The sequence below is a fragment of the Oratosquilla oratoria genome, unplaced genomic scaffold, assembly GCF_046742065.1.
Source record: "Oratosquilla oratoria isolate Oo_2021 unplaced genomic scaffold, ASM4674206v1 SCAFFOLD124, whole genome shotgun sequence".
NCBI lineage: Eukaryota > Metazoa > Arthropoda > Malacostraca > Stomatopoda > Squillidae > Oratosquilla > Oratosquilla oratoria.
The window spans coordinates 440,648-460,620 of record NW_027467481.1 but is presented as its reverse complement, the minus strand read 5'-3'; the positions used below and the strand labels follow the sequence as shown (position 1 = coordinate 460,620).

At 36.0% G+C, this 19,973-nt stretch overlaps 1 protein-coding gene across 1 annotated transcript in view; it reads right to left on the bottom strand.

The window, feature by feature from the left end:
* Nucleotides 1-11,885: 11,885 nt before the first annotated feature.
* LOC143022605 (uncharacterized) overlaps nucleotides 11,886-19,973 on the bottom strand; it is a 9,979-nt gene continuing 1,891 nt past the window's right edge. Inside the window, exon 2 of the mRNA XM_076180901.1 lies at nucleotides 11,886-15,581. Coding sequence (XP_076037016.1) covers nucleotides 13,395-15,467 — 2,073 coding nt within the window. The 5' untranslated portion in view covers nucleotides 15,468-15,581 and the 3' untranslated portion in view covers nucleotides 11,886-13,394. The remainder of the gene's footprint in view (nucleotides 15,582-19,973) is intronic.

The following is a 19,973-nucleotide window of genomic DNA, read 5'->3' as shown; positions in this document are numbered from 1 at the left end:
CTCTGTTCTCTGAGTTCTCTGCTCTGCCTCGTCGTCCTAGGCCCCGCCCCCTTTTATACTAAGCGAAAGGGAGCCGACGTTTCACACATGGCCAAACAAATCCAAACTAGATAGTTTGAAGATCCTCAGCCAATGGGAAGACAAAGTGAGCTTTTCCCGCTCAAATCAGTGACGTTTCTGCTTCGTGTTACCTGCGAGCAGACGTAAAGGGCGCTCTCCAACAGACTTGGTATTGCGCATTTATGAACAAGCATATACATATAAATGATTTTGCATATTAATGACATAAATTCACGTCAGGCGTGCCTTAGAATTATAAGCAGGAGACTGCAGAGTGATCTCAATAAAGTGTAGGAATGTAGTAGGAAGTGGGAGATGGAATTCAATATTAAGAAGTGTAGTATAGTAGAATTTGGAAGAAGCAAAAAAAAAATCATGAAAGGTATACAAACTATTGATAGAGAGGATCTAATAAAATGGAATAGTAGAGATACAAGAGGACACGAAAGAAAATCAAGACAGTTATAGAAGAGACCTGAAAAAGAACAGCTTTTTTACAAGGTAAGATAAGTTTGGAACAAGTTAGATGAAAATGTGGTGTGTTCAAAAACGATACAAGAATTTCAAAACAGTCTAGATAAAACGAGATATGAAGACGGGACACCGCGAGCATAGCTCCCCTTCCCGTAAAATACAACTCGGTAAGCACACACACAGACACACACACACACACACACACACACACACACACACACACACACACACACACACACACACACACACACACACACACACTAACACGACGGCGAGGCGCAGTGGTACCGTTCGTGGCCGCCACCACGGCGGTCCGAGTTCGAATCCCGCCCAGGGATTAAATAATTTCAATATCGCTGCGCTACAAGTCATTACTCCAACTCTGGTGGGCTGGGAGTTGGGAGTTAGGTGTGTGCGTGCGTGTAAGGTCACAGCATTGCCCATAGATCGGTCATATATGAGCTCTGAGATCTCTTCCGGGAGGGTAATAGCTGTCGATCACGAGCCTAACACGTGATCCAAGAACATGGTGAATTGTATGTAATATATATGTATAATATATATATATATATATATATATATATATATATATATATATATATAAATAAACACTGAATGGTTCCCAGTGGTCAAATATCTTTTTTCAACCACAAATCACTTTTAATTCCATGCCATCGCAGTCGAGACTGAAGAATCGCTCGATGGAGGCATATCTCTCTTGATAGCGCATTGGTTTAAGTCACTGTAGCTTTGTTACTGGTTAGCTGCGTTCGAATCCTCGGCTCGTCCACGCTTCAATTTCCAACGAATGCCTCCATCGAGCGATTCTTCAGTCTCGACTGCGATGGCATGGAATTAAAAGTGATTTGTGGTTGAAAAAAGAGATATATATATATATATATATATATATATATATATATATATATATATATAGAGACACATACACACACACACACACACACACACACACATACACACACACACACACACATACACACACACACACACACACACACACACACACACATACACACACACACAGTGTGTTGGTACTTGGGGAAGAGCAGATGTGCGACGCAGCTGTAGAAGTTAATTAAAGAATTAAAATCCGAGTGATCAACAGAATTAGAGAACGTGGTTGGGTTCCAATCAGTGATGATAAATCAAAATAGTGTATTTCATGTGAAAATAATAAAAACCCATAAAAGAGATAATTATAAACAGGATAGTAAATGAAAATGTACACTGGAGTGACTTAAGATGAAAGAAATAGTGAATTGGTTATTGATAACAAACAGGGACAAGATAATAGTTACATAATTTTTTACGAGTTGGGTAATTTAAGTCAAACAGAGACGGGTATGGCAACCATAAACGTGATATTAAAGAGAATAATGGAAGATATGGTAAAGACTAAAAACAAAAGGAAAGGACTCAAGAGAGAGGTGATATACCAAACTGTTGAAATAGACGATCTGGAAAGTAAATTCCAATAAGATGATGATATCAAAGATATTATATAAAGATAATGCTAGGAGTTAAAAGGCGATTATAACAAGCTAAAAATGAATGAAAATTAGATGAAAGGGCAATTCAAATATAGCAATGAAAAAAGCTATGAAAAAAATTAAAGAGCTCAAATAAAGACAGATAAAATGGTTAAAGTTACAAAAAAAAGAGGTACAAATCCAGATAGGAATAATTATAGAAACAACAAAAAGAAGAAAAGAAACTTTTAGAGAATGAGATGGTAGGCGTACTTAAGAGTAGAGAAATACTGCTAAAATAAATAGGAGACAAGCAAAAATATATTTCATTGGATGGAAAAATTATATTTACCAATAAGAAAATAACTAAAAATAGAATACAGAAAACAAAACAAAAAATGCAACCAATAATGGGCAATAAGAGAGTTTTACATGAAGATATCGAAGTATTTAAGTTAGATTTATACAAAAGAGAGCAAGACTAATAAGAGTAAAATTGAAATCACGAAAAAATTACGAGTTCATGAATAAAATATAAACTGGCAATAACAGACAAATTCAAGGGTGTATGGGTAAAGAGAGATGAAAAAACAAAAAGACGAATTTTAGAAGGAAGAAAAAGAAGAGGACAAACTTTTATCGGAAAATGTTTCAAATGTAAAAAAGTGGTTCATTAAAATAAAATAAATAGAAATATCAGAAATAGTCTATACAAATATAGACGGACTGGTATCAGCAAAATCAGAAGTATATGGCTATCTATAGGAAGTACTAGATATGAATTTTACCTAAACCAAACTCGATTGAAATATTGTTGTTCGAACGGGCTAAGGAAATTGTAATACAAGTATATGTTAGCGGAACAGGACAGAGGCAACGGGAGATGATGTGATGATTGTAATGAAAAGAAGCATGAAGGTTGGAGAAGTGAGGATGGAAGTAGGAATAAGCGAGATGATGAATATAAAAATACAAGTGAAGGGGGGGAAGGAGACATAGCAGTGGCATATATCCCTCTAGAAACAGCATTCAATTAAAGTACAAAGAGTGGTAGGGTGGTGAGTTTAAACGTTAAAGTTTTATTACTGACGTTTCGTCCAAACTTTAACGGATTCTTGGCGTTTAAATCCACCACCCTACCACTCATTCTGTCTTCACACCTCAATAAAGTACAAAGAATTAATAAGAAACATAGCCGAGCTGCTGTAAAAAAAAAAAAAAAAAAAAATCGTAGAAGTATGGAAGGTAATTGGAAGTGAGGAAGCCAGGAACAACATGTTGAACATAACAATGAAAAGTATGATGACCCAATGAGTCGAGGAACCAACAAGGTATAGAGGCGAAGGTAGAACTGTACGACTGGATTGGATTTGATCAAAGAATCTTGAAGTGACTGAAACGTTGAATTACCGGTTGTCAATATGAGTGGTCATATGATCCTTCATTTTAGGCTAAAAGTGAGAAAGACGGATTTAAGAGAGAGAATATACAGGCAAGAACTCAGCAACTATGGAAAGGCTAACTTTATTAAAATGAAAAAATAAGTAGATTGGAGTAATTTTAATGAAACTAAAGAAATGGAGAAATGGAATATCTTCGTGAAGATTTATAATATAGGAGTGAAAAAATATATGCCAGAGTGGAAGAGAAGTATATATATATATATATATATATATATATATAATATATTCAGTGAAAGATATGCGATATGCACAGGCAACACAAGAATGAAACAAGACATGGAAGACATGGGCAAAAAAAAAGACAAATCATAAATATAAAAGAGAGAAATACACAATACTAAGAAAAAAGAAACGAAAAAAGTATCGAGAAGATGTAGTTGACAAATGTTAGGATCAACCTAAGCTGTTTTTTCAGGTTTGCGATTGAAGCAGAAACATGAAATATCCAAATGGAAATCAAAGGGATAACACAGTATACGAAAAAGCAACAATACAAGCAGAAATAATGAATAAAAGCTTCCTATCTGTAGTTGTTAAGGCAAAATATTTTGTGGGAGATGTGGGAAAAGAAAGTAAGTATGCCATAAACGGCATAAAAGTGGAAGAACGTGAAGTGTTCAAATCAAGGTTAACAACGTTTCCCAATGGCATTTAGACATATACCAACGGAAGTAGTGGGAAATCTAGTAAAATAGGTAATGCGTAGATGGGTTCTAAAACTAGTACATCTTAAAGTGACAAGCCGTATGACTAATAGGAAATGATAGTTGTTTTTCCCAGTATTGAGAATAAAGATAAGACAGGTACATATAAACTCTTTAATTGGAATGCGTTAAAAACCTTTAAACACTGGTTAGCAGTATTCAGGCTAGAGAGATAGGGAAAATACTAACACAGAGGAATGAGAGTCTAACAAAAAGGCACAAATCAACAACGTATTGTCTTTACGTGAGGAAGATGAAGACTAGAGATCTTTACCTGAAAACAACTCCGTTTTCTTTAGAGATGATGACGCAAAGTCGTCGTTCAAGCAAGGGACCACCTTCAGAACGTAACTCACTGCGTCCTCTCGAATCGAATATACGTTATCCTGTCCTGACATATTTCATAAGTATGTAATTAACTGGAATAGAGTAATGGCAAACACTTGGGTACATTTCGCTTAATTAAGTGTCAGGCGATTTCATTTAACACGGACCATTAATTATACACAGCATCAGCGCGAACATGCACTAATGAACACGAAAAAATAAACATACACACACGCATACACACACACACACACACACACACATACACATGTTTACAGATACATCTATATTCATATACACTCGTATAATATATATATATATATATATATATATATATGTGTGTGTGTGTGTGTGTGTGTGTGTGTGTGTGTGTGTGTGTGTGTGTGTGTGTGTGTGTGTGTAAAAGGTGGTAGAAAAATGAAGCTTCGAGCGAGAGCACTAGTGTTCTCGCTCCAACCCGCATTTTTCTACCACCTTTTTCACTCTTCTGTCTTACCGTTATAACAATTTATATATATATATATATATATATATATATATATATATATATATATAATATTTATATATTGTATGCATATGTATGTTTATACATGTATATGTATTAAACTTATATATGCAGTTAATATATATATATGCAGTATATTATATATATATATATATATATATATATATATAATGGTATATATGATAAATTTATATAACATATACATTTATATATATAGACACACATACAACCACACACATATATATATATATTTATATATATTATTATATATATATATATATAATATGTACATATGTACATATATACGTTTTAGATTATATATATATATGTACATATATACGTTATATAATATATTTATATTTAATATATTATATATATATATTATATATATGTACATATGTACATATATACGTATATATATATAATATATGTATATATACTATATATAATATACATATATACGTATATTATATATATATATGTACATATATACGTATATATTAATATATATATTTTATATACTATATTTATATTGGTTACATATGTAACATTATATAACGTATATATATATATATATATATGTATATATACATATATATATACATATGTATATTATATATGTATATACATATATATGGTTATATTATATATATATATATAATAGATATGTATATATGTAATGTATATATTTGTGTTTGAGTGTATGTATGTATGAATATATACATATATATATATATATATTTAAGATTATTTCAGACAAATGAGAGAGAATGCGGGTGGGGAAGGGCAAACGAAGATGTGTTAGGAATAGAGTTTATTGCCCTAACGTTGCGACCAACTTGGTCTTCTTCAGAGGACTACAGCATTACAGACGGATCACAATTCTTATATTCGTAGTGAGAGGGAACCCGCCAAGGTATGAGCGTCATGTTTTCCCTTTGGCTATCGATTTAATTATTAGGACACTTGCTGCTTTCGAGAGGCATTTAAATCCGTCTCTGTCGTTGTTGTTCTTGTTGGCGGCGATATGTGCAGCTTCCACAGTTTTTCTCATTTTCTTCTCAAATCCCTCGTGTAGAATTTCTGCGTTGTTCCAATCAGGTAGATGTCCACATTTGTCCAGGTGACGAACCAGGGAGTTAGATGTTCTATGAGCCCTGAGATCGTTTTTGTGCTCATTCAAGCGTTTATTGAACCCTCGACCTGACTCACCGAAATAAGATGATGGACAACCGTTGCATGGAATACGGTAAATGACACTGAGATTATTACGCATATTATTATGTTTCTTAAATATTTTTCCTATTTTATTGGAAGATATTTTTGCTATATTTATTCCACCTTTTAACAAATAATCATCAATAGCTATGGTGTTTGTAGAAAGGATAAGTCTCATTTTATTTCTGTCCCTAATTCTACAAACACCATAGCTATTGATGATTATTTGTTAAAAGGTGGAATAAATATAGCAAAAATATCTTCCAATAAAATAGGAAAAATATTTAAGAAACATAATAATATGCGTAATAATCTCAGTGTCATTTACCGTATTCCATGCAACGGTTGTCCATCATCTTATTTCGGTGAGTCAGGTCGAGGGTTCAATAAACGCTTGAATGAGCACAAAAACGATCTCAGGGCTCATAGAACATCTAACTCCCTGGTTCGTCACCTGGACAAATGTGGACATCTACCTGATTGGAACAACGCAGAAATTCTACACGAGGGATTTGAGAAGAAAATGAGAAAAACTGTGGAAGCTGCACATATCGCCGCCAACAAGAACAACAACGACAGAGACGGATTTAAATGCCTCTCGAAAGCAGCAAGTGTCCTAATAATTAAATCGTTAGCCAAAGGGAAAACATGACGCTCATACCTTGGCGGGTTCCCTCTCACTACGAATATAAGAATTGTGATCCGTCTGTAATGCTGTAGTCCTCTGAAGAAGACCAAGTTGGTCGCAACGTTAGGGCAATAAACTCTATTCCTAACACATCTTCGTTTGCCCTTCCCCACCCGCATTCTCTCTCATATATATATATATATATATATATATGTGTGTGTGTGTGTGTGTGTGTGTGTGTGTGTGTGTGTGTGTGTGTGTGTGTGTGTTTATATATACAATATGTATATGCATGTATAATACAGTATATGTGCATATATGTATATATTATATATATGCTTATGTATATATATATATATATATATATTCATATATATATGTATATATACATATATATATGTACATATATTAATATATGTACATATATATATGTATATATATATATATATACATATATATATTGTATATATATATATACTGTATATATATACATATATATATATGCATACATATGTATATGTATATATAATATATATATGCATATAATATGTATAGATATAATATTATATATGTATGTATACATACAATATGTATACATATATATATATATATATATATATATATATATATATATATACATATATATTCTCTCTCCGTCACGTCCGTTACCACAACAGTAACTACGGTTTACTTTTCCTTTCTATGATTTTTTATTCCTTCTTTCACTTTCAAATTTCTTTTCATCACTGTCTTACTTAGGAATGTCATCTACCATATCTTTCTGTAGGAAGTAATATTTCTTTATGGGGTGAATTAAATGGAAGTAAATTTTTCTTTTTTTCTTCCTAAATAATGTTACACTTGGCATGTCAATTTACACCAACGGGCTGCCAACTGGGATCCTCAATTTTCTCCCAAAACTAGATAACACCGGCGTCACGACTTCCCCAGTCCAATGATCTCTACTCATACATCTAAGTGCCTCCCCTAAGGGCGTGACTTTACTCCCATGAGCCAATAAAATTTTCTCCTCCACCCATTCTCCAATTCGAAAGACTATTACAAATATCTTAAGTAATACTGCTTACTCAAGCAATCACGATATTGATGCATGGTCTTGCTTAGTTTACATATTGTTACTTGAGCATTATAGAACAATAAAATCTACTCCCTAGCAGTTGTTTACAAACTTTAGACGAGGAGCAAGACTATGCAACTCGTTCGCGGCTATTATTTACCAAACATCCAACTCATAAAAAATAAATATTCGCCACCTACCCCTCTATCTACCGTATTTGTTTACCTATATCTACCAGCCTCTTATATATACATATATATATATATATATATATATATATATTATATATATATATTTATATATGTATGTATGTATATCACTTGGACAGAACGTAGTAGCTATAGCTCTTTCCTGAAGAGGGTTATAGCTATTAGACGAAATATAGGAGTTATACTTTCTTCTAACTTTCCTTTTATTCCGACTGTGGGTTCTTCCAGAATATATATATATATATATATATATATGTATGTGTGTGTGTGTGTGTGTGTGTGTGTGTGTGTGTATGTGTATGTATGTGTGTGTGTATGTATATACATATTACATATATATATGTATATATATGTATATATATGTATATATATGTATATATACATACATATATATTCATGTAATAGATAAATGAATAAGTAAATGAATAGATAACAAAATAAATAAGAAATTCTGAAAACGTGGTCATTAGGAATCGCCCCTTACAGAAACAATTATTATTTATTTATTTACTTATTTATTTATTTTATTTGTTTATTTATTTACTTATTTATTTTTTTCATCAGGCGTTTTTTTCTTCTCACATAAACCGATTCCGCGAGAGTGGGTGGTCTTGCCCAGTCGTTCCTCATCCTAATCTTACAAGCACCAACTTTTGAGAAAGACTTAGTTCAAAACCGGTCATGTTGCCTAAGTTGTATAAAGTTCTGGCTGTAGCCAAACTAACTGAACTTGCCATAATCTGGGCGCATCCGGCGCTGCCGCAAGGTGTGACACCGGGGTAAGAAAGAATTCCAAACTTCAGTGTGTCCCTCCCTTTTTCGTCACATACCTGTTTGAACAGTCTCGTGACAATATTAGAGAAAAAGAGAAAGAGAAAAGGAAAGAAAAAGAGAGAGAAAAAGAAACAAAGATAAAAAGAGAGCGAAAAGGAGAAAGAAAGAGAAATGAGAAAGGGAATAAGAGAGAGAAAAAAGAGAAATAACGAGAAACATAGATGAATAAAATAATTAGAAAGGGAAGGAGAGAAAGGGAAAAGGGAAAGAGAGAAAATAAAGAAAAAGAGAAGAGAAAAACAAAAAATAAGAGAAAAAAGAGAGAGAGAAAGGAAGAAATGAGAAAGAAAAAAGAGAAAAAGAAAGAAGAGAGAAAAGAGAAAGAAAAGAGAGAATAGAGAGACAGAAAATAGAAAAAAGAAAAAGAAAAAGGAAAAGTTAGAAAAGAAAGGAAAAAGAAAGGAAAAGAGGAAAGAAAGAGAAAAGAGGAAGAGAAAAGAGAAAGAAATAAAAAAAGAAGAGAGAAAACAAAAAGAAAAGAGGAGAAAGAAAAACAAGCCGAGAGAAAAGAGAGAGAGAAAAAAGAAAGATAAAAATTAAAGAAAATAGAAAAAATAAGGGAAAAAAAGAGAGAAAAGAAATAAAAAGAGAAGAAAGACAGGTAAAGAAAAACGAACAGAAAAGAAAAACAAGAAAAAACAGAATAAAAATAAAAAATGAAAAAGAAAGAGAAATGAAGAGAAAAAGAATGGGGAAGAGAAAACAAGACAGAAAGAGAGAGGTAGAATGAAAAAGAAGAAGAAACAAAGAAAAATAGAGACAGAATGAGAGACAGAAAAAAAAGATAGACACACAGATACACAAAACAAAGAGACAGAGACAAAAAGACAGAGATAAAGACACAGAGACAGAGACAGATAGACAGAGACAAAGACAAAGAGACAGAGATAGAGAAACAGACAGACAGACAGGTGTGTGGTACTATTTGAAATGTGTAGGTGAAAATATGGAATCCATGCAATACGTCACTACAAAATCGCGTTTTCCTCTGTTCCTGTGAGGTCCCGTCAAGTCAATGAAATCGTCTAAAACAGTGATTTCCCATACAATTCTTATCATTTGAAAAACGAACTCCCCATTCAGCTGAAAAAGCATAAAACCTTGGTTTAAAACCACTTCCGAAGAGCAAGGCATCAATGAAAAGTTAAAAACAAAACAAATTTAATAAAATAGAAATAGAAAAAGAAAATGACCCAGACGACCTGCCTCAGTTGCCCTCATTAAAGATTATATTGCCTACCGGAAAAACCTAACTGCCCAGCTGTGGGGTCTAAAGTCAGAACAGAACTAAGAATCATTCCAGAGGCCTGAATGGAATACGTAGTTAGATTCGTCTTTGTTATAGTAAAATTGTACACATTACCTTATATAGATAAGATTTAGTTACCCCTAAAATATAGTTTTTGTTCTCTTTAGTGTATAAAAAAAAATGTAAATCCATTAAGTATGGAGTAGGAATAAACTATTTCTTGATGAAAAACTATTTCAAGTATATTTACTCGTTACAGTTGAAATAGCTACACCAGTGTAGTATATAAATTTAAATGTTCTGAAGTGGCATGCATGCCTCTCGATGTTCTACGTCGGCCATACCCTCACGACCTCAGGGAGACGACTGCAACCTCACAGTAACAAAGGAGTCATCCACCAGCATTTTATTGATGCCCACGATAAGAAGCCGCCACTAGTAGACCTCATAAGAAACGCAACTATAATTTACAAAAAAAAAAGTATAGAAGTCTGATAATAACTGAAGTAGCGAGCATCACTTTATAAGAACCTACTTTAAACGTAGAGAAGCTACCATTTCATTATGTCCTCCCTCTACAGTAGAAAACATAGATCACCACAGAACATAAACACACTTGGGGATTATATCCAGACCAACAGGACAGAATCAACAACCCTGAAGATTGTCCCAGATGACTTTTCTGTCTTATTAGATGACATAGACATAAAAGTTGCCTCTCCAGGCCGTTTTAACTCAAAATGATTTGCCCTTGTTTGTTTTTATGTAATGTATTATACTGAGGATGACCATTTCTGATGGTTGAAGCAGCTGATTCCCGAGGATAGGAAAGATCACTAATCTGCGACCTTAATTCCTGTTTTACTCAAGGACCAAGCTCACCAGTGGTAAGGGGTAAGGAACGGAACAAATCCCTTTCACGCTTATCGCCATTGTAACTATGATTCCTATCCTCGGGAATCAGTTCGATTCCAGGTTTCAAGGATTTTATAGCTTCTGTGGTGTAGTGGTCTAAGGCTCTGCGAAAGTTGATCTTACAGGTGGCTGACAACAGTGGGTTCGAATCCTGCATGCAACGTCATAAAAGTTATGGGATTGATGTTGCTGCTATTACCGAATTTCTCTGATAGTTACAATGGCGATAAGCGTGAAAGGGATTTGTTCCAATCCTTACCCCTTACCACTTGTGAGCTTAGTCCTTGAGTAAAACAGGAATTGGGGTCGCAGATTTGTGATCATTCCTATCCTCGGGAATCAGTTCGATTCCAGGTTTCAAGGATTTAATAGCTTCTGTGGTGTAGTGGTCTAAGGCTCTGCGAAAGTTGATCTTACAGGTGGATGAGAGCAGTGGGTTCGAATCCTGCATGCAACTGTCATAAAAATGATCGGATATATTACGTATATATAATATATATAATGTGTATGTGTATGTGTGTCTATGTGTGTGTGTTTGTGTGTGTGTGTGTGTGTGTGTGTGTGTGTGTGTGTGTGTGTGTGCATGTATGTATATGAGTGGTGTAGATTGTTAATGGAAAATAAAATGACGGTATTCAAATCGAATTTATATATTAAGTCATTATTATGGTACCAATGAATAGTTTATACTGAGTGAGAAAACTTTATTAGGAAGAGGGTGGTATCATACAAAGAATTACATGAACTGATAAATGTTTTATAGCAATAATGTTCTTGGAGCCATAGAACATTGCTTAGGAATTTTTATGATAATAGAATTATCCAATTTAACAAGTCCCATCTTCAAGTTAATATTGTAATCAAAGGTGTGTTTGGTATATTCAACTTCAGTTGAGTTTTTCTCCAACATAAGGTTAAAAATGTCATTTTTGTTTGCATTATTCTAATAATCATGGTTATCTCGCTTAAACAGGAACACCACAGGACATCTACCCTATACTGAAATAATACACATGTTGGCTTATATCTGGTCGTTAGAGTATTATTCTCCAGGTTAATAGGAACCCCGTAGACACACCTTCAGTCATTACCCAATAAGTGGCTGGTCATATTACTTATGCAACAGTGCGCAGTGATGTAACATTGATGTTAGACTCATAGAGAGTTTGGGAAAGTCTTAACCAAATTTTAATGCAACGGATGAGCTGAAAGTTTCTTCTTATAATATTTGTTCTTTCTAAGTTGTATCACTATAAAAAATTCCTAGCCATTTCAGATTTTAGCTTTTTTTAGCAAAAGGCTTCTGGTCTTTCAAATTAGATGCAATATCGTGCATAATTATAACTAATTATCTTCGAATACAAGATTACATATTCTAAATGTTCTAAGTGACACAAAAAAAAGTAAAAAAATTTGTAAATGGCAGAGTGGGATGATTGAATGGCACGATGTTGGTAGTTACTGACAACATCAAATCTAAAGATTTTTCACTTCTATATATCATAACATCAAAAAATGGCTATTTTAGGTCTATATTCATTTTCTAAAAGCTATCAGTACAAGTTCACACAATTATATTAACATACCTTTGTCATATTGCATTTTTGACGAGAATGCTAAAAGGTGTTTGATATTTTTATACATCTCTGAATATCCCGTGGTACTCAAAATGCAATACTTTCTATGCATAACTTTCATCCTAATAAAAAAACAAATATCTTTAAACCGTAACCACCAATACAGATATAGAAATATAGAAATCTGATGACAGGAGATAAAGTTGGTTTCTGTTGTACATTCACGCCGTAGTACAGTTGGTAACGCCCTATGATCAAGATGGTACAGCGCCGTGCGGCCTAGGGTTCAGATCCTGTGGGCAGAGCTATCTAATCATAGAAGCAGAAGTTGAAGCACCGTTGAAACAAAAGTATTCATGAAGAACGGCCGTTCACTACGTCTCCTAAACTTCTCTTTTCTCCTTCAGTACTAATTCATAAGTTAAGTATAAAAGTTTGAATATGTATCTCTGTTAAAATGTTCATTGTTTTTAAAATATATATTTCTAAGGTATAGTACCTAATCTCTATAACAATATAGAAATAAAAATATTTTATCTAATTAATAGTGGCATCAATGACCATAGATGTTCTGATGCCAAATAATCCCCAGTAAATAGATAAATTCTCCAGTATTGATTCTCATTCTCTGCTATTTGCATCGCATTGGGATTAGCTCTACTAGATTCATTTGCACTGAAGCTTCTCAAGAGAATCTATTATTCCGTTCAGGTCTGTTGCCGCTTTTTCTAATTCTTTTTTCTGTTTTTCGAGAATGGCTTTCCCTTTTTCAACTTTGTTTTTGAGAATCAACTTTACTGCTTTAATTATTTTCTTACCCATGGAAACTAATTTTCCCTTTAAAACCTCCAGTTTCACCCCCAAACCTTTGAGTTTTTCAAGGTTTTTCTCGTCTATTTGTGTATACTGAAGCCCTCTTCTTGCCTCGTCCATCAACATCCTTAAAAACTTTTGGTAAGAAAGAGTTATGGAATTCAATTTGTCTATTTTTAGAACCTTGTTTAGTTCTTCATTTGATTTGCTTGACTTAGATTTTATGACCTTTAGAGGAGCTGTAACTATATCCAACTCGATTTCGGGGACAGGAATACACGAAGGGATTGCTGGAAGTTTGCGATTTGGCTTTTTGGGTTCATCGCAATGCAGCAACCTCAGGGTCTTCAGTATATCTTTCATGATCTTTTTCGCCTTCGTTACGTTTTCGTTATCGTCATTTATCTTTTCTTTTGCCTGTGAGACTTTACTTTCCACGGCATCGTTGTTTCCGCTGTGTCCAATTGCCTCCACCATTAGTTCGTTAGCGTCAGAAACTTTGTTATCGATCTGTTTGAGTTCTTTCTTTATCTTTTTCAGTTCATTGTTAAAGTAGATCAACCACTGTTCCGGCTCCTTTTCCTTATCAAGGTCATCCAGGAGCAGGAGAGCTTCGTCTTTCAACTTAATTAATTCAAACAGTTTCTTTTGTAATGCAACTGCCTCGCCCATGGTCTCCTTTTTCAATTTATTGTTGATTTTCAGAATTCTATTTTCGAGATATTGAAGAAATACGAAAAGGCTGTCGTAGGACGTTTTGATGTCCTTTTCAATGCCCTCAAGTAGTAACTTCGTTTCTGCAGTGGCTGCTTCAGGAAGTTTGTCACAGTCTGGTTTAGGTTTGGGTGATTTTCCTGGCTTCTTAGGTTCATTGCACTGGATTTTTTTCAAAATGTTTAGAATCCTTTCTAAAGTTTTATTTCTCGATTTAATCCTTTTCATGGCTTCCTTTAACTCTTCTTTTGCCAGACTAAGCTTTTTCTTGACAACTTGACAGTTCAAGCCAGGTTTACTTGCCTCCCCGAGGAGCCTTTCGGCATACTTAATCTGCAGATCAATTCTCGACGTCTCTTTCCCGGCCTTTACCAGAAGTTGAAGAACAAAAGCCAACCAATCCTTGGGATTTCTCTTTGGGTCTATGTTATTCAAAAGGCGAAGCACTTCCCTCCAGAATTCAACGTCCAATTTCTCTAATTTTTTTATTATTTTATCCAGAAATTTCAACCATACATGTTTTTGAGTTTTACATCCAAGCAAGTTTACTTGATTCTTCATGGTTTCCAAACGGCTCCTCAAGTCCTTATTTAGTGCCCGGCCTTTGGTTGCTTTATTCTTTATGGTACCCACCGGTTCCTCTTTGAAAGGGACGCATTCTTCGGTTGTAGTGGTGTTGGTAGTGCTGGTGGTGGTAGTTGTGGTGGTGCCGGGGCCGGTGGTGGTGGTGGTGATGCTGGTGCTAGTGGTGGAAATGGTGGTAGTAACAGTTGTGGTAGAAGTGTAAGTTGTAGTGGGTGTGGCATCGTAAACAGGGGAGGTGTTGGTAGTTTTGGTGGAGGTGGTACTGGTGCTTGATAACAACGAGTAGGAGGAGGTGGTTGTTGTAGGCTTTGAAGAAGTAGTGGAGATCATGGTGGAGGTGATCGTGGTGGTAGTGGTGCTTGACGAGGAAGAGGAGGTGGTGGTTATGGTGGTGGTTGTAGGCTCTGTAGAAGTAGTGGAGATCGTAGTGGATGTGGTCGTGGTGGTAGTAGTGCTTGATGACAACGAGGAGGAGTTGGTAGTTGTGTTGTTGGTTGTAGCCTTAGTAGAAGTAGTGGAGATCATGTTGGGGGTGGTCATGATGGTATTGGTGTTGGCAGTGGCGCCAAACATGGCGACAATGACGAAGGCAACTGCCAGAACCCAGTGAGAAGGACGATGACTCATCTTGTTACGGCAAGAGGAGGCTCGGCCAAAGATTTCGGTAACCTTTGAGGTTTGGACGACAGTCTTGGCGAACGACACCTTCTTCCGAAGTAGCTCCAGAGGTTGAGAGTCGTTCTGAGGAAAGAAAGTCTTTATTAGGCTGAATCATGCAACATACAATAATCTTTTTAGATTGAAATAGTCTTCTTAATATGTAATTTTGTCACTTTATATTTTTTATCCATGCTACTAGAATTCATTTTTTCTGTCTTTGCGCTTAAAAAATCATGTCACGTGTCTCTTTTTATTAATATAGGTTTTAAATAAAATTCCTATCATTCAGTTTCTCCGTAATATACGGTGGGTGAATAATATACTTTTCTGTATAGCCATGGCCTGTTCTGGTAATGTTTTCTTTGCTTTGTACTTGTTTTATACTACGAATTTATTAGCCGAGTGGAAGAAGAAGCACCAGTTTCTGCCACCACCATCACATTCAAGCTGTAAAAGGGCACAACTGATGTTTCTCTCTGAATGGAGCGCGGGTGATACATGCCCAACTATTTCAAGTTGAAGAGAAACCAGAGCTAATTTAAGTATACCTAGTATACTCTGTTATCAGTGATTATATATATATATATATATATATATATATATATATATATTTATATATATATATATATATATATATATATTTTTATATATTTATATATATATATATATATATATATATATATATATATAATATATACTGTATATATATATATACTAGCCAATTACCCGCGCGTTGCTGCGAGTTCGTGAATAATCCCTAACCTAACCATACCATACCAAACTTTATCCCTTAACCCTAACCAAAATATTATTAAATTAAATATAGCTTTAAACACTCCCCCTCCCAGATGTGCGCCCCCCTACCCGAAGGTTGGAAAACCCTAGTTTGAAAATACATGCATACACAAACACAAATATCATGTGAACATTCGTTTCGGTAGAGCGACGGCCTGCCACCGCGCATGTCTCGGTTCGAGTCCGGGGACAACTGTCGGAGTTATTTGATTGACATCGTCGTCATTGGGGATTCTATTCATATATATATATATATATATATATATATATATATATATATATATATATATATATGTATATATATATTTTGGAAGTAGGACATTAATAATGCATGCGTTGTTAAAGTCAACAGCTGAGATAGCATTATTCTGTTTATAGAATATCTTTTCTATGTTACGCACTAATGTGCGGTCGTCTGGATGCAGATTTCTGAGTAGAGTACTGAAGTCGATGGTGTTTTCCTCTTGACGTCTTTCGGCTCTAATTAGCCATCTTCAGGAGGTGTTGTCTGGTTGAATTGTTGACAGAGAATGACGCGGTTTGATCGTGTGGCGGAATATATCGGCGGAGAGCGGAGTGCCCAAACGTCCGCCCGCCAATCAGCGCGCGGGGTGCATCCTCTGTCTTCTCGTTGGTAACGACGTTTCAGGTTGCTGTTGTATATTAATAGCGGGTTTTTGATTGTAAATTAGCACCGCTTCTGTCATCTTTAGTCTTCTGGTGTCATTGTTTCTTTCAATGATGGCGGTGGTGCCTTCCATATGGTGTCTCTTAAGTGTTAGTCCATGCTCGTACAAGTAGTGTCTTCTTATGGCGCCGTCCTGCAGATGTGCTGAAATTCTCTTAGACAGTGTTGTAGTGGTGACGCCAATGTACCGAGAATTTAGGCGACTGCAGTCACCACTCGAGCAAGTATGTTGGTACACGACGTTCACCTCCTGCATTTCACTTGTCTTAGGGAGGCAGCTATTCTTGACAACTAACTTGGATGTCCTTCTTGTTTTGTAGTAGATGACGAGGTCGATTTTTGAAGAAGGGTCGGTGGGTGTGACATTCTTATAAATTATATTTTTGATGGCTTTCTCGTCATCCTTGTAGGCTGAAGACATAGTAGCACTGTAAAAGAGTTTTATGTTTTGTGTAACTGTCTGTTGTTCTTGTTGGTGCATAAAGGTGTTCAGTCGATGCCGGATAACACTCTCTATTTCTTGGATGGGGTAATTGTTGTTGCTGAGAAGCTGGGTTATTCTCTTGAGCTCTGCGTTCGTGGTGGTCCATCTTGAGCAGTGGGTGAGGGCTCTTTTGACGAAGGCGTTGATGACGCTGCGTCGATACCGCTCAGGACACTCGCTTGCACCGTTAAGGCAAAATCCGAGATTGGTTGATTTGGTATAAACTTCCGTAGAAAAGGAAGCGGCTTCACGACGGACCAAAATGTCGAGGAAAGGGAGCTTGCTGTGTTGTTCTATCTCGTGGGTGAAGTTGAGACAGGAATTTGTTTTGAACTTGGAAATTAAGTTCACGACTTCTTCTTCTGTATTGCCACTGATGAAAATATCGTCCACGTATCTTGCGTAGATTTCTGGTTTTGGATGGTGCTGCTGCCAGAATATCTCTTCTTCAATATGACCCATATAAAAGTTGGCGAAGAGCACTCCCAGAGGTGATCCCATGGCGACGCCGTCACATTGCACGTACATGTTGCCATCGGGCCCGTAGAAAGGAACTTCTTTGGTGCATCCCTGTAATAGCAGGCGAAGTGTGTTCTCTGGAATTGCGATTTTCTTTTCCGGGTGGTACAAGCGTTGGCATATGAAGTCTATAGTTTCGTCAGTAGAAATGTTCGTAAAAAGACTTAAAACATCCATCGATGCCATTATGTTGGAAGGTCGGGCTGTCTTCAGGATATCGAGAAATTCTTCTGAAGACTTCAGGCTGAAGGAGGCAGGGACAAACGGAGATAATAGTGCGTTGAGGCGCTCAGCGAGCTTGTAGGTGACTGATGGCGTCTGGCTGATTGGGCGAAGGGGATGTCCATTCTTGTGGGTCTTCACATTTCCGTAAGCATAACCAAGCTTATGGTCACCTTCTATCAAGGGGAGCTTTGTTGTGCTAGAGTTGTTGTTTTCCCGAATTAAGCGGTTGAGTTTTGTCTTGATGTCATTGGTGGGGTTTCTGGAAATTCTTTTGAATTTGGTGGGGTCGTTCAGGATGGAAGCCATTTTGGAAAGGTAGTCCAAGGACATCCAAGTTAGTTGTCAAGAATAGCTGCCTCCCTAAGACAAGTGAAATGCAGGAGGTGAACGTCGTGTACCAACATACTTGCTCGAGTGGTGACTGCAGTCGCCTAAATTCTCGGTACATTGGCGTCACCACTACAACACTGTCTAAGAGAATTTCAGCACATCTGCAGGACGGCGCCATAAGAAGACACTACTTGTACGAGCATGGACTAACACTTAAGAGACACCATATGGAAGGCACCACCGCCATCATTGAAAGAAACAATGACACCAGAAGACTAAAGATGACAGAAGCGGTGCTAATTTACAATCAAAAACCCGCTATTAATATACAACAGCAACCTGAAACGTCGTTACCAACGAGAAGACAGAGGATGCACCCCGCGCGCTGATTGGCGGGCGGACGTTTGGGCACTCCGCTCTCCGCCGATATATTCCGCCACACGATCAAACCGCGTCATTCTCTGTCAACAATTCAACCAGACAACAACTCCTGAAGATGGCTAATTAGAGCCGAAAGACGTCAAGAGGAAAACACCATCGACTTCAGTACTCTACTCAGAAATCTGCATCCAGACGACCGCACATTAGTGCGTAACATAGAATATATATATATATATATATATATATATATATATATATATATATATATATATATATAACGAAGTTGGAATAATAAGACCGGTTTGCTTAGAGCTTCTTCAGAGGAATGTATCCTCTGAAGAAGCTCTAAGTGAAACCGGTCAGGAATAAACTCGGCCCAAGACCCGTGTCTTATTCTTCCACCTTCCTCAAACCTGTCACAATCTCCCTCTCTCTCTCTCTCTCTCTCTCTCTCTCTCTCTCTATATATATATATATATATATATATATATATATATATACAGTATATGTATATATATACACACACACACATATATATATATACATATATATATATGTATATACATGTATATATATATATGTATATACATGTATATATATGTATATATACATATGTATACATATATATATATATATATATATATATATATATATATATATACATTTCTAAACAGAAATGTAGTAGCACATTTGTAAATGACACACAGGAACCCACAGTCGGAGAAAAACTTCGAATGAAGAAGAATCCCATATTTCGGCTATCAACTGTAGTCCTCTTCAGGAAAGTACATAAGACAGAGTACAGAGGGGACTTATAAGCTACAGAGAAGAAGAGATGTGGACAGATGACCTCACTCAGGCGCGGGGCAAACTGGGGTGGCGGAGGAAGGAGTGGGTGAGGAGAGAGAGGGGGGGTTGTAAGATCCGTACCAGTTTCCTAACTGCTGCGCGTGAGATGATGTCAGGAGTCCACTGCCCTTTAGAAATATTAGGGCATTCCTCAATGCTGATTCGACGTTCATGAGGAAACGTCCCCTCAAGTTTTCACCGC